Genomic DNA, 23,877 nt, shown 5'->3' on the forward strand with positions numbered 1-23,877 from the left:
CCCTTGGGCTCTAAGCAGAGTCACAATGGATTCTCTTCTTTCTTTTGTTATATGGAAGTTACCTTGTAAACTAATTGCAGCACTTCTGTCTCTAATGTTAAAAACACTGTGTAAGCTACCTAGCCTGAGAATCACTTGCTTCTGAAATTGGAAATGGAAGATAAATTGATAGAGATGAAATTGAACATTGACAAAACCTGTCAGTCAGTTCAACTGTACTGCTATTTGGATTTTGGGATAATTTTGAAATGACAAAATGGACTCAGGCACTATATATTTGGTTACTTTGGGGAAAATAAAAGATCCTCTAAAAATAATGATAATAAAATGTGTTAATAACTTGGATCAAGTGAGAACGTTTGATCTATGTTTTCTATCTTAAATATTGTACTGGACAGTAAAGTTTTTCCAGGACTCATGAATGAGATATGAATGGTAATTAAAGGAAAGTGATTGAGAGTGTAAGATTGAAACAGGAGAATTACACTGCTGAATGGGAATTTTCAAAACTTTCTAGTGAAAGTCAGGAAAGTGTAGTTAAGAATAGTAAATTGATAGCTTTCTCTTGGAGACATTTGTGTCCCAGCCTTTAATGAACTTTTAAGAAACTGAATTTGATAGTCTGGCCACTACCCAAGGCATCGGGACCATGCAGAGGAAGATGAGCAAAGATCTCCAGGTGACTACAATCTTTTGATAAGATACCTGAAAGCCCGAGAAAGGCTTGTATCGAATGGCATGTGTGGCATGATATTGAGATACCGGTATGAGTGTGCAAATATGATTTGTTACATATGAGGTCATTGCCATCCAGGAATGTGTGGTGAATTTACACTGAAGAACGGGTCTCAGACATGCTCAGTTACTTGACAACAGCAAAACATGAAATGGTTAATGTGGCTCAGGAGAGCGAGACAACTTTTAAAGCATTGACACATACTCCATCGAGAAACTATCTAATTAATGAAACAATCAGAATAGAGTTAAACACACGGGTACCTGTTAGAGGGATTAAAGTTGAAGTGGAGAGTTGCATGGGATCTGGATTGGTACAATCGAGGGTTGAGGCGAAATCATGATTAGTAAGAATTATCCACAAGATGGATACGAGCAAAAGGGAGATCTGGAGAATCTTTTAAATCCATGATTTGTTGATTAGATGTTGAACTGTAATGTATTTGATATGATTGTAAGACTGAATTTAACTGTGACTGTAATAATTGTGTTTTGTAGGTAACAGAGCGTGGGAGAAACCAGTACGAATCCAGTATGAGGTGATTTTAGTGGTGCCTCCTGTGTCACTACTACTGCAATTACCATGCTTTACGGGTCTAACAGGACCTGTCCCATCAACCAACACGTTTTTAAGTATGAGCTACACAATTATGTGGCACAATTTGGATACTCAGATATGACATTCCCCTGTTGTTTGTGGGTTTCAGTGAGCTCATGATGTGACTGAACTCCTCCCTAAAGCATTTTTATGTTTTGGAGTGATGGAACGGATTCTTTTACCCTCAGTCTGGTTCAGCAATCACTGACTCGAATACACCTGGAGAGTTTAAACGATTTATTTTCCGCGGAGTCTTACTCTGATATATCGGCACCGACTCCTGCAAGAGTCTGACGAATCCAACAGAGTAAGCAATTTCTCATACAGTGTGCTACATTTTTATCCCTGCTTTGAGAAAGCATTAACACCTCGTACATTCTGCACCAATCCTGAGCTGTGCACGTATACATTTAATTGGATTTCCTGGTCTGGCAGTTCGAAATATACAAGTCACATTTTACTGAATGGGTTACAGCTAAGTAAACATCCTGGTAATGTGTTCATGATCACCTAAACATTATGGTAATGTGTTTGCAATCACCTAATGTCTGTACAGTTTCTGCCTGCCGCCCTACATTGTTCCTATCAGCAAGGGGTAACATCATGGGCGCCAGCCTTGTTAACAATTAAAGATCAGGTATCAGGTTAGCCCTTTTTACTTCTCTGCTGCTTTTACAGTTTCTGTATTCTTTTTCTTGAAATGATATTCTCATTCCCTCCTTTTATCATTCTATGATAACCAACCGTTATTCGGGTACGTCTATCTTATTTAGTCGATCAAATTCTTCATTATCATCGTACTTTACTTCCTTCATTTCACATTCACTGGCCTGTCTTACTACTAACATCCTCGGGCCACCTATTTTCTCCAAAGCTAGCTGCATTCTTCCCAACACACATTTCATGATTGCTAGTCCAACAAAAATACAGACGATGGCAGCTACTGAGTACATGGCCATATTTATCAACCAGTCAGACCATCCTCCAAATCCCCAGTTTCCCCAGTTACTTGCTTCCTTCATATTATCCATCTGTTCCCTTATCTTAGTGATAAAGCGGGTGATGTTCTCTGTCTGGTCTTGGACTCCCATAAGGCATTTACCTTTTACTATTGCACAGACACCACCTTCTCGGGCCAGCAGGTAGTCTAGGGCATATCTGTTCTGCATAGTGAATAACCTGAGTTCCGACAATTGACTGCGTCGAGGGCCCCCATGGTAGCATTACCCAGGATGGTGAGACCACAGATAAGGTAGTTCCGGTTATTAGCGGTCAAATAGGCTCCAGTATAGCCTATAGAGAACAGGCCAGCAAATCCATATCCTACAGAGGTTCCGTGTCCTCCTAGGGATTCAGGATCTTTCCATTTGGAGCAAAACTCTTTCGAGGCTGCCCTGGCTACTATTTTTCGGTGGGATGTCCATTGGGAGGGGCAAGGTACTGTGGTAGGGGTTAGAGTAGCGATGGCTACAGTCCGGGGGGCAGTACCTATTACCATGAAATTAGTGGCTTTTCCTTGGCCCAAGAAAAAGTAGCCTGGTTTGGTATATATCACGGATATGTGTTCCCGCCTTGTGCTTAAATGGCTCGGGGGAAGGAAATAGTCCAGGCCTTGGATCTCAAGGGTATCAGCAGGCTGGGTACTAGCTATTTCTACTAGCATAAAGGTTTCCCCCCCACCTTCAGAGTTGTTCCATTCCCTTCTCCACATAAAACTTGCACTCCTTCGGTTACTGACACACATACGGATTGCTACCGGTGTCAGGTCCTATCGTACATTGATGGTGGAGGCAGCGTGTCACCAAGCAGGTGTAGTTCTGTTTAACCCATACTGACCTACAACCATAGCCCGTCCCATTCCAACAATTCTCGTAACCACCAGGGTTCCTGCTTAGTCTCAGGCAATTGGCGGGCGGGGTTAAGGTATAGGGTATTGTTATATTGGTTGTGGGAGGGGGGAGGTGAGCATCTAAAAGAAAGTCCGGGGGAACAATAACCGGGGTTGGGGCAAACATCCCCTCCACAGAGGTCAGGGGCGGATAACAAACAATTGACTCTGGTGAGTATAGGGCTGTGTGAGTCTGGAGGAATAGGTTGCCCGTCGGGGTTTCTTTAGGGAAAATGTGTTGGAGATCTCGTTTACGTTTCTTGGTGAGGATACCTTCTAACCTAAAATAGTCAAAGCTGCTCATAATAAAGGGCAACTTCAGACAACGATTCTGTCCTTTGGTGTCTGTAGTTATACTGCATGGTCCTGCAGTAACAGACTTGGTCGCCTGGCGTCGGCAAACGTAATCAAATTTGCACTCAGTCCAATAGCATGGCAATGTTCCTCTGTGTTCGTTTCTCAGCACTAGCGAGCGGTGGGGCTGTCTAATAAGCCCAATGTTGGTGTCCAAGTTGATCACGTTCCATTTCCCGAACCCGCCTGGGTTATCATCATTGCACCGAAGCACGTCTCCTTGGCATAGGTGGTGTATCCGCTTGGGTTGGTTCCGCCGGCATGCCCTTCTTCTGGGCTGTTGAGTTATTCCAGGGGTGAGCAGGACACTGATGGAGAGGATCCACAGGGGCGTCTGCATGGTCAGTCGGCGCGGCACGTCTGTTTTAGGGAGAGATTTCTTGGAAGCAAGGGAGGTTAGCATTCTTTAAGTTTTAGGCATAGCATTACTGACAATTTTACAGTGGTGGAGGTGGACCCAAGCACTCTTTCCCTCTACTTTGGCAGCAGTTGGGGTGGTGAGTAGGACTTGATAGGGTCCTTCCCAACGAGGTTCCAGTCCTTTTCGCATCCAATTCCTGATCAATACATACGTTCCGGGCTCGATTTTGGACGGACTGACTATAGTGGGGAGGTCGATGGAGGCAGCGCGTACCCGGGAGTGCAAACTTTTCAATGCCCTGGTTAACGACAAAATATAGTTAGTCATTTCTGCCGTCATGTGGTGAAAGTGGACAGTCTTTGGGACTTCCTGGTTCCACGGGGTTTTGAGAGGTCTGCCATATATGATTTCAGCAGGGCCTAACCTTGCTGCACCAGCCGGGGTAGTACGTATTTGGAATAAGGCCACGGGGAGTAATTTGAGCCATGTAGTTCCCGTCTCGGCCTGTAATTTGGCAAGTTTATTTTTCAAGGTCTGATTAGCCCGCTCGACCAGTCCGGCGGCCTGTGGTCTGTAAGCACAATGTAACTGCTGTTGGATGCCCATTTAAGCGCAGAATTCCTTGGTTACCTGACCCACGAAGTGAGGGCCGTTGTCTGAACTTAATCGGTTTGGAATTCCGTACCTGGGAATAATTTCTCTCATTAAAACTTTTACAACAGTGGAGGCTTTGTTATCCGTAGTCGGGTAGGCCTCAATCCACTTACTAAGTACATCAACAATAACCAGTACATATTTATAACACTGACACCTTTCTAACTCAATGTAGTCCATCTGGAGGGTCTCAAAGGGACCCGTGGGTAACGGCGTCTTACCCGTTTTACAAGGTATGCCTTTTCCCGGGTTATGCTGCTGACAAATGAGGCAGCAGCTGCTAATACCTTGAGCCAGAGCTTGTAATCTAGGATGCCACCGTGTAGCTAATAACGTGTCGCTAGTTGCTCTGGCACCACAATGAGCTGCAAAGTGTATACATTCAATAACCCATAATGCTAGCTCATCTGACATACAAGTTTGCTCGGCAGGGGTGACCCATAATTTAGACACACAATCATATGTACAACCGAGCTGTTTCCACAGTCCCTTATCACGGTCAGGAGCGTCCTCCTGTAACTTAATGGCGTCTTGGATGGTTGGCATTGGCTTTTCCGAGGGAGACTTGCTTTTATTTGAGCTTTTAGTCTGGCTCATCATTCTAGGCACAACCACTCATTGTTCCTGGGACGCTTCCCTAGCTCCCTGGTCTGCGCATCTATTCCCTATATCTACTGGGGTTTGTCCTGCTGTGTGTGCGGAGCACTTTATCACGGAGATCTGTTTTGGTAGCATGAGGGCTTGTAGCAAATCAGATACTAATTTCTGATGGGATATCTGTGTTCCTGCAGAGGTTAGGAACCCTCTGTTTTTCCATAATTGTCCGAAATCATGAACCACTCCGAAGGCATATCTCGAGTCTGTATAAACATTAACCTTTAAGTCCTTCCCTAAGATACAAGCTCATATTAATGCGAACAGTTCTGCTTGTTGGGCGGAATACGGAAACTCAAAGGCAGCAGACTCCAAAGTGTTACCGTCCTGATTTATGATTGCATATCCAGAAAGTCTTTTCCCAAGGGGACTGACGGACGCACTTCCATCTACATACATGGTTGTGTCAGGACTCTGCATTGGGGCATCAGATAGATCCTCCCTGACGGAGGTATCTTCCTTGATTAAAAATAGACAATCATGTCCGGGGTCTGGTTGTTCGAGGGGTGGTTCTGCGAGAAAACATGCTGGGTTGATAGTAGTACAATGCTTAAATTGCAGTTTAGGATTATTCAACAGGTATATCTCGTACTTGTTCTGTCGGGTGCGAACTGTATACAATAATATCTTGTTGCAAAGTTAGATTGGCAGCCGATTTGTAGGCTATTATAGATGGCGGTCAGAATCTGGGTGCATACGGGATGCCCTAGCGCTACCGGATCTAACTTCGAGGAGTAGTAAGCCACTGGCCTATGCTTGTCCCCATGTTTTTGAGTTAGGACAGCAGTCAAACAATCAGTGAGGATAGTGCAGTATAGCTGGAAGGGCCTGTCATACAGGGGTCTCCCCAGCGCTGGTGCTTGTAACAATGCTTCCTTTAGGTTTTCAAACGCTCCCAAGGCGACAGGGTCTAGCTGAAACTCGCCCTCCATACTGGTGTATGGTGTTAGTCGTTTGGTTTCTGGAGCGATGTTGGGTATCCATTGTCTACAGTAGTTTACCATCCCCATCCATTGCCTCACTTGTCTCGCACTACGGGGTACGGGAAACTGACAGATTGGCTCAATCCTGCTTTTCTCTCGACTCCGCTCGGTTGCTGAGAGCATGAAGCTGAGGAACTTAACTTTCTGTTGAGCCACCAGTACCTTTGATTGGGAGACTATGTACCCGAGTGAGAATAGGTGATTAAGCAACTGGGCGGTGTCTTCCCGGTTACTTTGTTCATCAGGGCTAGCTATTAACAAGTTGTCCATGTACTGGACCAGAGCGGAACCATGTTTCAAGGTCAAAGTCTGCAACTGTCCTTGTAGGCACCTAGAGAATAATGTTGGGGAGTTTACAAAACCTTGCGGCAGTCGGGTCCATGTATACTGTTGTCCATTATAAGTAAAGGCAAAGAGGTACTGGCTTGCCGGTTCCAGTGGCAAGGCGAAGAAGGCATGCTGGAGATCGACTACTGCAAAGATTTTCGCTTGTGCAGGGACCTGGGCCAGAATGTGAGCTGGATTAGATACTAGTGCATGAAACGGTTGTACAATAGCATTGATAGATCGTAAGTCCTGTACTAATCTGTACTGGTTTGGCTTTCCTGATTTTGGAACTGCAAGTATGGGTGTGTTGCACGGGGACTGGCATTCAATCAGGATTCCTTGTTTCAGTAGTCCCGTGATCAATTTATCAATGTTGGGTATCGCTTGTTGTTTCAGCGGATACTGTCGTATAGAGGGTAGTACAACATTCTCCTGTAGGGCGATTTGGATGGGAGTTATTTTAACGCATCCTACCTGTGTGGGGTCTTCTGCCCACACTTGCGGATTAACGTATTCCGGTACCTCATTCCCAACGTGGTGGTGCAACTGTGTCAAGGCTACCTTTGGCTCTTGGTAGAACAGGATAGTTCGACCGCCTGACAGGGCCTGCTCCTGCCGGTCATCTGGGTTAGCTTGTTCAACTGCCTGTTTTACCATGGGACCCAGATCTTTCGCACGGAAGGGGGAGTTCACTTCCCGGGTGATGTGTGGGGCTACGGTTAGGGGTTGCTTCCACAATTCCGAGGGAACCTCAACATATTCTGCTTTCCCCTCCGGCCCTGTAACTATGGCTCAGAGAACAACATCCCACTCAGTCCCTTCATAAGCTTGGTAAAAATTCTCCAACTCCTTATCTTTTCCACTTCAATCATAAGCTAGGGTTACATGAGATGGGGGTTCATCCTTTAAGTCCAGAGTCCACCATTGTGGGGTGATGGAGACGTAACATTGTCTTTTAGGGGCCCATGGTTTCACAGTTATTCCTTCGTTCCCACACTCAAGTCTTAACTGAAATGCACATAACAGGTCTCTGGCCATGAGATTGCAATCCAGCCCATCTGTGATTACGAATTGGTGTTTTACGGACTCATTTCGAAATGTTACTTCAACTGGCCCTGATATTGGGTACTGGCACACATGTCCTTGGAATCCGGACAGGCTTTGTGATTCCCCGGATTTAGGGAGATTGAGCTCTGATCGGACAGATGACATAGCAGCTCCGGTGTCTACCAGAAACGTATGCCGGCTCCCTTCAATCAGCAGTGATAGAACGGGCTCCTCGTCCGACTGGAACCCGTTCACCATGAGGTTGGCTAGTCAGTACTGGGGAAACGGATTATTCTGGGAGAAGTCTGTATATCTTCCTTGTCCCCGATTTCCCTGCCAACCTCCCCGTTGTCCCTGCATATGGCCCCCTCTTCCTTGTCTTCGGGAGGGACATTCCCTGCTCCAGTGGCCTTGCTGGCCACAGTTGAAACAGGTATCTGACCCTGCTTGCCTCCCTCCTCTTCCTCTATCGCCGAAATTTTGTCTTGGGGGAGCGTAGGGTGGGCCATAACTAGGGGCGGTCGGTCCGTTGGGGTGGCTGATATATCTGTACCCCTGTCCATCAACCCACCCTGGGACACATTGCTGGGGTTCCATCTGATATCCCATCACATCTTGGGTGGGCTTTGGCTCTTCCTTTTTCATCACAAACTCAGTCTTGACTTTGACCTGGGGCTGACTCTCCTGGCTCTTATTTTCTTTCCAATAATATTTCACTGCCCTGGCCATCTGGCTGGGACTATTCTCTGACCAGTCCATATTGTTGGTCTTAATTGCTTCAGACACCGAGGTTGGTAGACAATTTATCAGAATAGCACAGTATTGTGGCGAGTTTGCTCCGTTCTGGTAATTAGCATCTCCTGACTGACTCCGATACACCTCAGAGAATCTCTCTAGGAATTCCTCTGCTCCCTCGCCCTTTCGTGGTTTAGTATCCAACACCTTGGATATATCAATGGGCTTCTGCAGGGTAGTGGTTAGGGCAGTGAGTATGGCACGTTCACGAGCATCACCCTGTGCATATTGAACTTCTAATGCGGCATGGTTCGCAGAGCCTAGGTTAATCAAGAACCTTGCATGTTCGGCAGGAGTCAAGATCTGCTGTACTAAAGCCCATAAGTCTCTTGATTCAGCATTATAGACGAGTATAGTAGTCCCGAGGAAATCTACAAACAAGGTGGGGGATTCCTTCCTATCTGGCATCCTGGTTAAGATAGCCATTATCTCGTTAGGTTTCCAGGGGTAGAAGATACCTATGGTCCGGGGGTTACCGGCAGCCACTGGATTATTCGCGTTAAAGGCAGGGTTAGGCATTTGTCTCACCGGCAACTGCCGGGGTGTCGGTTTATGTCTGGCGGGTCTCTCGGTATCGGATTCTGATTCCAGGGATGACCAGTCGTCTCCCGAATCTCCCTCATCAGTATCACTATAGTCTGGAGCCTCTAGGGAACTCTGTTCCTGACTGTTTGATTTCTTACTCAGCACCATCTGTCTCTTTCTTCTTCGTCTGCGCGTCCCTACTGGACTATCTAAAGGTGGGGGAAGTGGGTTTCTCCTTCCCTTGTGTCGGGTACGGAAAGCTACGGGGTCAGTATACTGGGGACCCGGTGGTTGGTTTCCCATCTGGACCGGCGGGGGACTGTTCATCTGAACCGTGACTGACGGCGGCGGGGAAATGACACTGGCAGATACTTGAGGTGTCGGCGTGGGGGTTTGTGCAGTTGGTACGGGTGGTGCCACCGGGGGATAAATGTTAATGTATGGGGGGGGAGCGCGGGGAACAACATGAGCCCTGTGATTCCATTCATCCAAATCATCATCACCATCTCCCTCTGTCAAGGCAAGGCCAACCATTGGATTACGTAATCCACTATCAGCCTTTCCAGGCTCGCTCATGGTCTTTTCAGACTCTTGTTTTGAGCGTTTCTCATGAGCACATTCCTTTTTCAGCACCTCTACTGATTTGACTACCCCTCCTCTGGTAAGTCCTATTCCTAACTTTAAGGCATTATCCTGCCAGCTTGCTAACAAGGAAGTTTCTTTCAGTTCCTGGCAGTACTGTCTCCATAGGGCAATTAGTTCTTTGGCTGTGGTACCCCTGTTACTTTTCCAAATTAGTTCTTGAGCCTTTTTAGCAGCATCTGACACTAATTTTCAGAACCTCTCTGGCCACAGGGGATGTACCAGAGGACTGGAGAACAGCTAACATAGTACCATTATTCAAGAAGGGTAGCAGGGATAAACCAGGGAATTACAGGCCAGTGAGTCTAACATCTGTGGTGGGGAAATTATTGGAAAAAATTCTGAGGGACAAAATTAATCTCCACTTGGAGAGGCAAGGATTAATCAGGGATAGTCAGCATGGCTTTGTCAAGGGTAAATCATGTCTGACAAATCTGATCGAATTTTTCGAGGGGGTGACTAGTGGGGTGGATGAGGGAAATGCTGTGGATGTGGTTTACATGGACTTCAGTAAAGCTTTTGACAAAGTCCTGCATAGGAGACTGGTTAAGAAGGTAAGAGCCCATGGGATCCAGGGTGCCTTGGCGCGTTGGATCCTAAACTGGCTGAGTGGCAGGAGGCAGAGGGTGATGGTTGAAGGCTGCTTTTGTGACTGGAAGCCTGTGTCCAGTGGGGTACCTCAGGGATCGGTGCTGGGTCCCTTGTTGTTCGTGATCTACATAAATGATTTGGATGAGAATGTAAAAGGTATGATCAGTAAGTTCGCAGATGACACGAAAATTGGTGGGGTGGTAAATTGTGAGGAGGAAAGCCTCCGGCTACAGGACGATATAAACGGGTTGGTCAGATGGGCGGAAAAGTGGCAAATGGAATTTAACCCTGAAAAGTGCGAGGTGATGCATTTTGGATGGACAAATAAGGCAAGGGAATACACAATGAGTGGTAGGACCCTAGGAAGTACAGAGGGTCAGAGGGACCTTGGTGTACATGTACATAGATCCCTGAAGGCAGCGGAGCAGGTAGATAAGGTGGTTAAAAAGGCATATGGGATACTTGCCTTCATTAGCCGAGGCATAGAATATAAGAGCAGGGAGGTTATGATGGAGCTGTAAAAAACGCTGGTGAGGCCACAGCTGGAGTACTGTGTGCAGTTCTGGTCGCCTCACTATAGGAAGGATGTGATTGCTTTGGAGAGGGTGCAGAGAAGATTCACCAGGATGTTACCTGGGATGGAGCGCCTCAGCTATGAAGAGAGGCTGGACAGGCTGGGGTTGTTTTCCTTGGAGCAGAGAAGGCTGAGGGGGGACCTGATTGAGGTGTACAAAATGATGAGGGGCATAGATAGGGTAGATAAAGAGGAACTTTTCCCCTTAGTGGGGGGGTCAATAACAAGGGGGCATAGATTCAGGGTAAGGGGCAGGAGATTTAGAGGGGATTTGAGGAGGAACTTTTTCACCCAGAGGGTGGTTGGAATGTGGAACTCAATGCCTGAAAGGGTGGTAGAGGCAGGAACCCTCACAACATTCAAGAAGCATTTGGATGAGCACTTGAAATGCCATTGCATACAAGGCTATGGACCAAATGCTGGAAAATGGGATTAGACTGGACAGGGATGGACGGGCGGCGCAGACACGATGGGCCGAAGGGCCTCTTTCTGTGCTGTAAAACTCTATGACTCTATCTAGATTCTTAGTTCCTCCTAGTGGCCATTGATCACTTCCTAATTTCTTATTTAATCCTCCCAACAACTGTCTGAGTTGCTTCACTTTGTCAGGATGTTGTTCACAAAGGGTCTGTAAGGCGCTACCCGATTCAGTCGTGGTATCTAAACAATTGCCCATCTTACTCCCCTTGTGAACTTTACACAGTCGCGTTTTAAACTTGTTCAGAGCCTAGGCGGGCCAAGTGATATACAAGGTCGACGCTTTACCTGACACAAGTACTTATTACTAAGTTTACACAGTTCCTAGTTATTCCCTCAGTACGTATACTGACCCTCAGTGATATCCGATCACTGACCCTCAGTGATATCCGATCACTGACCTAATACCTATCTCTTCCAGTATTCGCCAGACTGACCTGGATCTCGGCGGGACACCACACGGGAGTTAGCGATTGGCCGACTCATCGTCAGACTGGCGGAATCAGAGGAAAACCGAGGCAGTGCAAAAATTACTCACATCAGGGGCCCATTTCCTCCCTCCACATCCGAGACGATTCAGCTCCTAGTTCGCGAACTCTCGGTGACTGTCCGTTGAGATCCCACTTCTGACACCAAATGATAGAACGGATTCTTTTACCCTCAGTCTGGTTCAGCAATCACTGAGTCGAATACACCTGGAGAGTTTAAATGATTTATTTTCCGCGGAGTCTTACTCTGATATATCGGCACCGACTCCTGCAAGAGTCTGACGAATCCAACAGAGTAAGCAATTTCTCATACAGTGTGCTACATTTTTATCCCTGCTTTGAGAAAGCATTAACACCTCATACATTCTGCACCAATCCTGAGCTGTGCACGTATACATTTAATTGGATTTCCTGGTCTGGCAGTTCGAAATATACAAGTCACATTTTACTGAATGGGTTACAGCTAAGTAAACATCCTGGTAATGTGTTCATGATCACCTAAACATTATGGTAATGCGTTTGCAATCACCTAATGTCTGTACAGTTTCTGCCCACCGCCCTACATTGTTCCTATCAGCAAGGGGTAACATCATGGGCGCCAGCCTTGTTAACAGTTAAAGATCAGGTATCAGGTTAGCCCTTTTTACTTCTCTGCTGCTTTTACAGTTTCTGGTTTCTTTTTCTTGAAATGATATTCTCAGGAGCAAGACAACTTGAGAATAGATATTGAAATTGACAGCATAGGGGACAACTCATTTTGATGGGATATTGGGCTTAATACATCAGCACACCCTTAGGTTTGTATTATTTCACACATGCTCTGGTAGTTATCCAACTTGTAATGATAGTGTATTTGATATATGTAACGTGTGTAGTAAGACTTTGATACATAAGCCAATTGGGTACTCATGCCCATGACTGACAAGCACTAACAAATTAATTGAGCACACCGAAAGAGAAGATCTGAAGCAATGTAGAGGAGACCCCAGGCGGGGTAACATCAGGAAAGATAGAAGAAACAGAGGATATCCCAGGCGGGGCAGAATTGGAACACCGGAACAGTGAATTGAATTTGAGTAAGGGGTCAGAGGTTGCTCCTTCTCCTCAAAGGAATGGACTGTAAGGAAGGGAGAAATCTTCAAGACTCCCTACTAACTAACGCCCAAGTTGAGAGAGCAATAGGAGCTGGCTAGATTAGTCAAGAGCCGATTGTGAGAAGTCAATAAGGATATTTCCTTCTCAAAAAAGGGAATTGTAAGAAATAGCTGTTGGATTCAAAGATGGGTTTTATCAAGCATCAAAAGATGGTAAAATGCAAGAAACAGGGAGGATAGCACCTGCTAGATAACAAGGAGCCACAAAACCCCAGGGAAAGGTTGGTGGAGTTGGCTATTTGGAGGATCTTGGAGTTCATATCTGACGCATGGACTTATAATTGTTATTATAGTTGCAGTATTATTTTGTGTTATGATGACGGTTTTGAATGCATGTTGTAGGGCAGCTGTGTCCCGAATAGTGCCGGTTGCTATAGTTGATATAATCGATATTGAGCCAGAAACCGAACAGTTAATGTGGGATAATGAACTGATAGAGATAGGAACATACATGTAAAGTTCTTTGGTCATTTGCACAGACTACCACGCCTAGCACAAAAAGATAGAGAGGGGAAAGACGATCTTAGGTACTAAGTTTAAGCCATCAGTATAGGAGTAATCCCGGGGATGGTAAAAGTGGAAGAGAAGTTGGTATCCCTAGCCAAAATCTAAATTTGGTGCGGGACCAACAGGAGGGACTGAAGGGGTTAAAATTAACCCTCTCAGAATAACAACTTTCTTTTATGAAAAAGACTTTCTCATGTGAAAAAGACTTTCGTGCTACTTTCGCTAGTTTTGCACAAAGGACAGTGTGCAGAGAAACTTTGCAAAACAGAGATAAGACGCAGCTGTGGGACAAGACAGAATGTGTGTTAAGTGATAAGAAATGTGCTGCTTTAGCTAAAAATTGTAGACACAGCAGAATATAGGGGTCATGGGAATTTGACCTGTGACCAAAGGCATTGTAAGATGTAACCAACCTTTACTAATACTGAAAAGAATCCATATGTGATCAGGTGATTATTGTAATACAATGTGATCAGGTGATTATTGTAATACAATGTGATTGGATGAAAATAGAATAAAAAGCTGTACCAACCAAGAGAGAACGAGAAGGTGCTCACACAGATCGTGGGGTCTGAGACTCTTCTCCCAGAGCTCTGATAATAAACTGCATCTTTTTACTTTTACACAGTTTAGATGTGAATTTATTTTCACCACAACATTAATGATCTAGACGAGGGAACGAGATGTAATATCTCCAAGTTTGCAGACGACACAAAGCTGGGTGGGCATGTGTGCTGTGAGGAGGATGCTGAGAAACTCCAGTATGATTTGGACAGGTTGGGTGATTGGGCAGATGCATGGCAGATGCAGTATAATGTGGATAAATGTGAGGTTATCCACTTTGGTGGCAAAAACAGGAAGGCAGATTATTATCTGAATGGCAATAGATTGGGAGAAGGGGAAGTGCAGAGAGACCTGGGTGTTCTTGTGCACCAGTCGCTGAAGGTAAGCATGCAGGTGCAGCAGGCGGTTAAGAAGGCAAATGGTATGTTGGCCTTCGTAGCGAGAGGGTTCGAGTGCAGGAACAAGGATGTCTTGCTGCAGTTGTCCAGGGCCTTGGTGAGACCACACCTTGAGTATTGTCTGCAGTTCTGGTCACCTTATCTCAGGAAGGATGTTCTTGCCATGGAGGGAGTGCAGCGAAGATTCACCAGACTGATACCTGGGATGGCAGGAATGACGTATGGGGAGAGATTGGGTCGATTGGGCTTATACTTGCTGGAGTTTAGATGAATGAGAGGAGATCCCATTGAAACTTATAAAATTCTAACAGGACTAGACAGACTAGATGCAGGAAGGATGTTCCCGATGGCCGGGGAGTCCAGTATCAGGGGTCACAGTCTAAGGATTAGGGGTAAGCCATTTAGGACGGAGATGAGGAGGAATTTCTTCACCCAGAGAGTGGTGAACCTGTGGAATTCTCTACCACAGAAGGCAGTGGAGGCCAATTCATTAAATATAGTGGGGAATTATAGACCGGTAAGCCTGACATCGGTAGTGGGGAAATGCTAGAATCTATTATAAAAGATGTAATAGCAGAGCACTTGGTAAGCAGTGACAGGATCGGACAAAGTCAACATGGATTTACAAAAGGTAAATCATGCTTGACTAATCTACTGGAATTTTTGAGGATGTAACTGTTAAAATAGACAAGGGAGAACCAGTGGATGTGGTGTATTTGGACTTTCAGAAGGCTTTTGATAAGGTCCCACATAAGAGATTAGCGTGCAAAATTAAGGCACATGGGATTGGGGGCAAGTTATTGACTTGGATAGAGAACTGTTTGGCGGACAGAAGGCAGAGAGTTGGAATAAACGGGTCGTTTTCCGAGTGGCAGGCAGTGACTATTGGGGTACCTCAAGGATCGGTCCTAGGACCCCAGCTGTCCACAATATATATTAATGATCTGGATGAGGGAATTGGATGTAATATCTCCAAATTTGCAGACGACACAAAGCTGGGTGGGAGGGTAAGGTGTGAGGAGGATGTCAAGAAACTCCAGTACGATTTGGACAGATTGGGTGATTTGGCAGAAACATGGCAAATGCACTACAATGTGGATAAATGTGAGGTTATGCACTTTGGTGGCAAAAACAGGAAGGCAGATTATTATTTGAATGGCAATAGATTGGGAGAAGGGGAAGTGCAAAGAGACCTGGGTGTTCTTGTGCACCAGTCGCTGAAGGTAAGCATGCAGGTGCAGCAGGCAGTTAAGAAGGCAAATGGTATGTTGGCCTTCGTAGCAAGAGGGTTCGAGTACAGGAACAAGGATGTCTTGCTACAGCTGTACAGGGCCTTGGTGAGACCACACCTTGAGTATTGTGTGCAGTTTTGGTCGGCTTACCTGAGGAAGGACGTTCTTGCCATGGAAGGAGTGCAGCAAAGATTCTCCAGGCTGATACCTGGGATGGCAGGAATGACGTATGAGGAGAGATTGTGTCGATTGGGCTTATACTCACTGGAGTTTAGAAGATTGAGAGGGGATCTCATCGAAACCTATAAAATTCTGTCAGGCCTGGACAGACTAGATGCAGGAAGGATGTTTATGATGGCCGGGGGGGTCCAGAACCAGGAGTCATAGTCTAAGGATAAGGGGTAAGCCATTTAGGACTGAAATGAGGAGGAATTTCTTCACCCAGAGAGTGGTGAACCTGTGGAATTCTCTGCCACAGAGGGCGGTGGAGGACAGTTCATTAAATATATTCAAAAAGGAGTTGGATATATTTCTTAAGGCTAAAGGGATCAAGGGATATGGGGAGAAGGCAGGGACAGGGTACTGAACTTGGATGATCAGCCATGATCTCATTGAATGGCGGAGCAGGCTCGAAGGGCCAAATGGCCTACTCCTGCTCCCATCTCCTATCTTCTATGTTTCTATATTCAAGAAACAGCTAGATATATTTTAAAGGCTAAAATTATCAAGGGATATGGGGAGAAGGCAGGGACGGGGTAATGAATTTCGATGATCAGCCATGATCTCATTAAATGGCAGAGCAGGCTCGAGGGGCCGAATGACCTACTCCTGCTCCTATCTTCTATGTTTCTATATTTCTATTACTCTCACTATTACCTCAATGCTAATCAATCGGGGGGAAACTCTCCACTGGCTGGAGTCAGACCGAGCACAAAGGATGATGATCGTGGTGGTTGGAGGTCAATCATCACAGCTCCAGGACATCGCTGCAGGAGTTCCTCAGGGCAGTGTCCTCGGCCCAACCATCTTCAACTGCTTCATCAATGACCTTCCCTCCAACATAAGTGTAGTGTCCGTGTGTAGATAAAGACACTGAAGACAGGAGTTGGTTCATAGGTATTTACTAAGCAAGTCTGGGCGGGGGTTTCTAAAGGATATACACAATACACAGGCTTATATAGCCCAAGTGGCAATTACCGGCATTACGCACACCTGGGGCTCTTAAAGGCACATACACCATAATTGCTCTTAAAGGCACATACACAATTCCTCCCCTTTTAGCTAACTAGTACATTATATTTTAAGTAATTATTAATTACATGTTATATGCAAAATAATATACATTGCTGTATTAATTACTTATAAGTTAGTCTCTCAGGAGGCTTCCTGACTCGGTCCGGATAACGCCTCGGGGGTGTAGTAGTTTCTGGTGGTGTAGTAGGTTCTTCTGGCAAGGCTGATTCGGCTTGAAGGCCAGTGTCGGGTTCATCGGGCTCCAGTATCACCGGATCGGAGGTAGATATGGGTATCTCTACTTCATCGTTAGATGTATAGAGTGGTGGTGTAGGTTGTCCCTTTTCGGATGACTTGATGATTTGGTCAGCATGGCGCCTTATTATGCTTTCTCCAATGTCCACGGTATACATCAGTGGTCCTAATCGTGTGCAGATAGTTCCAGGCTGCCATTTCTCGGTACGGTAGTCCCGGGCCAAAACCGGTTGGCCTATCTGGAAGGCCCTAGTTGGCCTTTCATTCATGCCCTGAAACTGCCGGTTCTCCACGTCCCTTCGGATGTTGGGCTTGACCAAATCCAGCCGGCATCTTAGGTTTCTATTGTAGAACATCATGGCGGGAGTTTGGTTAGTAACCATATGCGTTGCATTCCTATATGCAAATAAGAAGTTATCCACCTTGTGCTGAAGTTTTATGTCTTCATTACCCATGGCTTTGATGGCCTTCTTGAAGGTCTGGACAAACCTTTCAGCCAATCCATTGGTGGCAGGATGGTATGGGGCGGACGTGTAGTGCTTTACCCCATTGTTCTTTAAGCACTTTCTGAATTCTTCGGACACAAATTGCGGTCCATTATCAGAACATATCTGCTCCGGCAGCCCATTCCTGGCAAATATGGTCCTTAATACTGTGATGGTTTTTTCCGTGGTGGTGGAGGACATCTTTATTACCTCCGGCCACTTGGAGTGTGCATCAACTGCGATTAAGAACATTGAGTCCATAAATGGACCAGCAAAGTCGATGTGCACCCTTTGCCAGGGAGATGAGGGCCACTCCCATGGATGTAGAGGGGCCTGTGGCGGAGCATTTTGGACCTTCTGGCATCCTAGGCAGCTCTTGGTCATGTCTTCGATGTCTCCATCGATACCTGGCCACCATACAAACGCCCTAGCTAGGTTCTTCATTTTCACTCCACCCAGATGCCCCTCGTGAAGCTCCTTTAGCACTTTATCCTGGAGTTTGGGTGGAATCACCACTCTGGATCCACACATCAAGGTTCCTCGGCACACTGACAGCTGTTCTCTTCTTTGCGAGAATGCTGGCAACAGTGGTTCGCCGTGTGCTGGCCATCCCTTCACTGTTAAATCGTAGACCCGTGAGAGAGTAGGGTCATTTCTTGTCTCCCTTTCAATGGAAGAATTTGTCACCGGTAGACATTCCACTATGGTAGAGTGGAATATCTCTACTGGGTCTACTGTAGGTGCCTCTTCTATCGTTGGCAACGGTAGGCGTGATAAACCGTCAGCATTCCCATGCTGTTTTGACCCTTTGTATTCAATGTTGTATTGGTGTGCCCCTAGAAAAAGGGACCACCTCTGTAGTCTTTGTGCCGTCATAATGGGGACACCTTTTTTAGGGTTGAATATGGAGATGAGGGGTTGATGGTCAGTCAGCAAGGTAAATTTTTGTCCGTGTAGGTAATGGTTGAATTTCTTCACTCCCCATACCAGGCTGAGTGCTTCCCTGTCTATCTGGGCATAGTTACGCTCAGCTGAGTTCAATGAGCGTGACGCAAAAGCTATCGGCCGTTCCGAGCCATCAGGGAATCTATGGGACAATACCGCTCCTATGCCGTAAGGGGATGCATCGCACGCCAGTCTGATTGGTAGTGATGGGTTGTAATGAGCCAAAATTTTCTCGGATGTGACTAAGTCTTTACATTTATGGAAGGCACGTTTACAGTCTTCGTTCCATTTCCAAATCACTCCTGTCTGTAGAAGATCATTAAGAGGGTGTAGAATAGTTGATAAGTTCAGTAAAAATTTATGATAGTAATTTATTAATCCCAGGAATGACCTTAATTGTGAAACATTTTCAGGTGCTGTGGCTTTTATAACTGCTTCAATTTTTTTCAGGTGACTTATGCAACCCTTCCTTATTAATTATGTGGCCACAATATGATATCTGATTTTGGAAAAATTCGCACTTGGGGCGATTTGCTCGTAGGCCTCGTTCTTTCAGCCTAGTGAGCACCTGCTCCAAATTGGCAAGGTGCTCGTTGTCGTTTTCTCCTGTTACAAGGATGTCGTCTAGGTAGCATTGAGTCCCCGGAATCCCTTGCAGGACTTGCTCCATAGCTCTTTGCCAGATAGCTGGAGCTGATGCTATTCCAAAAACCAGTCGATTGTACTGGTACAGGCCTTTGTGTGTGTTTATTGTGAGATACTTTTTAGAGGTCTCCTCAACCTCCATCTGTAGATATGCCTGTGCCAAGTCAATTTTTGTGAAACATTTCCCTCCGGATAGTGAGGCGAAAATATCTTCTATCCTTGGAAGAGGATACTGTACCGTGTGAAGGGCCGGGTTTACAGTCACCTTAAAGTCCCCACAGGTGCGAATTTTTTTCTGTTCCTCAGAGTTATTTTTCAATGTTTTTTTCATGACTGGAACGATGGGTGTTGCCCATTCGCTCCAATCTATTTTGGATAATACGCCTGCCTTTACCAAATTCTTCAGCTCTGCCTCGACTGCCGGACGTATTGCGTATGGCACCGGTCTTGCCTTAAAAATTTTTGGAATTGCTGTATCTTCCACTTTTATTGAGGCGGTGATGCCTTTCAAGGTTCCTAGTTTCTCTTGAAACACTTCTTTGGCGTTGGCCAAGATGTCTTTTAATCGTTCAGGTATGATGTCATCATTGTTTTTTTCCTTACTGGTCACCGTCAGTGCCTGAATGGAGTGCCAGTCTAAACGTATCTTCCTTATCCATTCACGTCCCAACAACGGTGGACCACCATCTTGTAGAATGTATAAATACAACTTTTGTATTTCTTTGTCGTTGTATACCACAGGCACCCTTATTTTTCCATTGGGGTAGACTTTCTGCCCCGTATATGTTTTTAAGATAATGGATGTGTCTTTTAGAGGTATATGCGAAAATAGCCTCTCGTAATCTCGTCGATTTATTACGGTTAGAGCTGATCCTGTATCTAGCTCCATTTTAACTGGGGACCCTGCTATTGTGAGGGTAACCCAAATGGTTTGGTAATCCTCTTTGGCAAGTACATTATGTAATTTGAGACAGCTTAGTCTCTTGTTTCCGGAGTCGCTATCGCTATTCTGGTCTTCGGAGCTATTGTCCATCATCATTTGTACCTTCCTGTACTTTTCTTTATTGATTTTTTGTTTTCTGTCAGTGGATTTATTTTGTCCAGATTGGCATACCCGTGCAATGTGTCCAATCTTACCACATTGCCTGCATGCTTTGCCCTTGAACCAGCAGTCCCTCTGGTTATGGGTGGATCTGCCGCAGCGATAACATCTTCCGAACTCCTGTGTCATTTTATGGGTGCCGAAGTCCTGTGTCTCTTGTTGTATCTCTGCAGCTCCTTTTGCTGCTGCTTCGTATGATACAGCCATACTGAAAGCTTTGTCCAATGTTAAATCTTTTTCAGAAAGCAGTCTTTTTTGTGCTCCTTCACTTAAGAGACCGCAAACAAATTTGTCTCGAAGATAATCCGATAGTCCTGCTCCGAATTGGCAGTACTTTGATAGCTTTCTTAATTTGGTTAGGTAATCAGCGTTACTTTCATTCTTGTGTTGATTTCTCTTGAAAAACTTGAATTGTTCTGCTATCAGCAGCGGTGTTGGGTTTAAATGCTCCTGCAGGGTATCAACAATTTCTTTAAAAGTCTTGTCCTTTGGTTTGGCTGGAGTGATTAAATTTCGTAACAGCCCGTATGTCTTCGCGCCCATTAAGTTCAGAAGTACTGAAGCTTTTTTTTCATCTGTTATTCCATTTGCAGTGCAATAAACCTCTACTCTTTCCATGTATGTGGTCCAATCTTCTATTTCGCCATCAAAAGCCTCAATATTACCAGATTTAGGCATTTCAGAAAAGATATGGTGCTTCCCACGCTTTTTTTTTTTCTCTCTCTGTAGCAACGATATGGCGCTTTCCCGCCGCTGCTACCGATAACAACGCTGTTTTACTGTGGTTTCCGTTTATTCACTGTTGGAGACTCGTTCCCGATGGAGGTCTAAACGCTGACCTGCTTGCCGCGCCGGCTGTCTCTCGAGTGCACCCTCCCAGTCCGTTATTGCTTGCCTCCAATTTCGCTGCCTGTCTCAGCTGTAGAGCCCGCCGCCGGAGCTCCAGCCTGACGCCCAGGAAGGATTAGCGCAGTACCTGTCACCAGCTTGGCCAGCTGGTGAAACCACAGTTTCTCTTACTTCCTTGAGTCTTCTGGACACTGGAGGAATCGATGTCCTTGAGGTGCTGCCGAATTGCAGGTAAGTCCGTTTCCACTTCGTCGCCACTGTAGTGTCCGTGTGTAGATAAAGACACTGAAGACAGGAGTTGGTTCATAGGTATTTACTAAGCAAGTCTGGGGGGGGGGGTTTCTAAAGGATATACACAATACACAGGCTTATATAGCCCAAGTGGCAATTACCGGCATTACGCACACCTGGGGCTCTTAAAGGCACATACACCATAATTGCTCTTAAAGGCACATACACCACAATAAGGTCAGAAGTAGGAATGTTCGCTGATGACTGCACAGTGTTCAGTTCCATTTGCAACTCCTCAGATAATGAAACCGTCCATGCCGGCATGCAACAAGACCTGGACGACATTCAGGCTTGGGCTGATAAGTGGCAGGTAACATTCGCACCACACAAGTGCCAGGCAATGACTATCTCCGACAAGCAAGCATCTAATCACTGCCCCTTGACATTCAACGACATTACAATCACCGGATCCCCCACCTGAGGAGCTTTTTCCCTTAGTAGAGGGGTCAATAACTAGGGGGCATAGATTCAAGGTAAAGGGCGGGAGGTTTAGAGGGGATTTGAGAAAGAACTTTTTCACCCAGAGGGTGGTTGGAGTCTGGAACTCACTGCCTGAAAGGGTTGTGGAGGCAGGAACCCTCACAACATTTAAGAAGCTTTTGGATGAGCACTTGAAATGCCATAGCATACAAGGCTATGGACCAAATGCTGGAATATGGGATTAGATCAGACAGGGCTTGATGGCAGGCGCGGACACGATGGGCCAAAGGGCCTCTATCCATGCTGTATAACTCTATGACTCTATGACCATCAACATCCCGGGGGTCACCATTGACCAGAAACTTAACTGGACCAGCCACATAAATACTGTGGTTACAAGAGCAGGTCAGAGGCTGGGTATTCTGCGGCGAGTGTCTCACCTCCTGACTCCCCAAAGCCTTTCCACCATCTACAAGGCACAAGTCAGGTGTGTGATGGAATACTCTCCGCTTGCCTGGATGAGTGCAGCTCCAACAACACTCAAGAAGCTCGACACCAACCAAGACAAAGCAGCCCGCTTGATTGGCATCCCATCCACCACCTTAAACATTCACTCCCTCCACCACTGGTGTACTGTGGCTGCATTGTGTACCATCTACAAGATGTACAGCAGTAACTCACCAAGGCTTCTTCGGCAGCACCTCCCAAACCGACGACCTCTTCCACCTGGAAGGACAAGGACAGCAGACGCATGGGAACACCTGATAGAATACATATATCCCTGAAGGCAGTAGGACAGGCAGAAAAGATGGTTAAAAAGGCTTATGGGATACTTGCCTTCATTAGCCGAGGCATAGAATATAAGAGCAGGGAGATTATGATGGAGCTGTCCAAAACGTTAGTTAGGCCACAGCTGGAATACTGTGTGCAGTTCTGGTCGGGCGGGCGGGACCTCCGCGGACGCCGAATGGAGCGGATTGACCCGCGCGGGGTGGTGGAGTGAGCCGGAGCAATGTGATTCTGACTGACGGGAGCGCTGACCAATAAGAAGATGGCTGAGCTGGGAGGACTGAACTGGGCGGCCTGGTCCTCCAACCAATGGCGGCGCGGCAAGGGGGCGGGACCTTCCTCCCCGGCGCTGAGACTGGGGCCCGGTTGTGACGTCATCACAGGAAGAGGCCATTCAGACAAGGGGCTGCGGCCGCTCAATCCGCTCCGCTCGGTGCCGGGAGGGCGCTGGGACGGTGCGGTTTGTATTTTCTTTTTATTTATCTCCCCGCCCGCGCTTCTCTCCGCTATATATAAAAAAAAACCCTGATAAAACTCACTTTCCACCGGTGATCCGGACTCTCGCGGTTGCCCAGGCCGACCCAGAATCCGAGGCCCTGCGCAGGCGCGGTAGCGGCTCAACTTCGGGAGCGGGGCCCGGCGGCGCATGCGTAGTAGGGGGAGGGGGCGGGGCTTGTTCAGAGGGAGAGAATGATTGACAGGGGCCCAGGGGGGTGTGCTGAGCATGCGCAGTGCGGGCCGGGCGCCTGTGGAGCAGGAGAGGGCGGGGCCATGGGGCGCATGCGCGGGGTCAGCTGCAACTTTAGAGTCACAAAGGGACGGAGTGTCTTCAAATCTCTCCCCTCCTCTTCTAATTTCCTGTAAAACCAGTTTATAAAAGTCATCACTGAAAGTACATAGAAGACAGGACCCGGGCCCAGGGCCTGATTGACGGGAGCTTCCGACCAATAGGGAGCGAGCGGGGCGGGGCTGGAGGAGCGAGCCGGCGGTGGGTCCTCCAACCAATCGGGGAGCCCGAGGGGCGAGACTTGCGCCGGGTGATTGGGACAGAGGAGGCTGACGGGAGATTTAATTTAAAGTGATTTAATTTCCCGCCTGCTCCAACCGCCCACCCTGCAAGTCACGACGTCGCCGGCGTGCACTGACTGACACTGAGCTCTCCACCAATGAACGAGGGGAGGCGGAGCCTGGAGGACCGACCGAGGGGCTTTGTTTCTCCAACCAATCGCGGCGAAGGAGGAGGCGTGTGATTTTTATTAAAGGGACCGAGTCACTCCTTGCCTGTGGAGGGATTATTTTAAAAGGACAGCGTCTC

At 46.6% G+C, this 23,877-nt stretch overlaps 2 protein-coding genes across 2 annotated transcripts; both read right to left on the minus strand.

The window, feature by feature from the left end:
* Nucleotides 1-1,557: 1,557 nt before the first annotated feature.
* Nucleotides 1,558-10,242, minus strand: LOC147118281 (uncharacterized). Its single transcript, XM_085984350.1, has one exon. It carries the CDS (start codon nt 9,495-9,497, stop codon nt 7,872-7,874), a length of 1,626 nt encoding a protein of 541 aa, XP_085840476.1. The 5' UTR covers nt 9,498-10,242; the 3' UTR covers nt 1,558-7,871.
* LOC147118282 (uncharacterized) lies at nt 1,558-22,767 on the minus strand. Its single transcript, XM_085984360.1, has 2 exons — nt 22,455-22,767; nt 1,558-3,954 (listed from the first exon to the last, which is right to left on the minus strand). Exons 1-2 carry the CDS (start codon nt 22,524-22,526, stop codon nt 3,064-3,066), a joined length of 963 nt encoding a protein of 320 aa, XP_085840486.1. The 5' UTR covers nt 22,527-22,767; the 3' UTR covers nt 1,558-3,063.
* Between the last annotated feature and the right edge of the window lie 1,110 nt (nt 22,768-23,877).

Source organism: Somniosus microcephalus, chromosome 4, assembly GCF_052327205.1.
Source record: "Somniosus microcephalus isolate GS21.2 chromosome 4, FLI_Smic_1.0, whole genome shotgun sequence".
In the NCBI taxonomy this organism is placed as follows: Eukaryota; Metazoa; Chordata; class Chondrichthyes; order Squaliformes; family Somniosidae; genus Somniosus; species Somniosus microcephalus.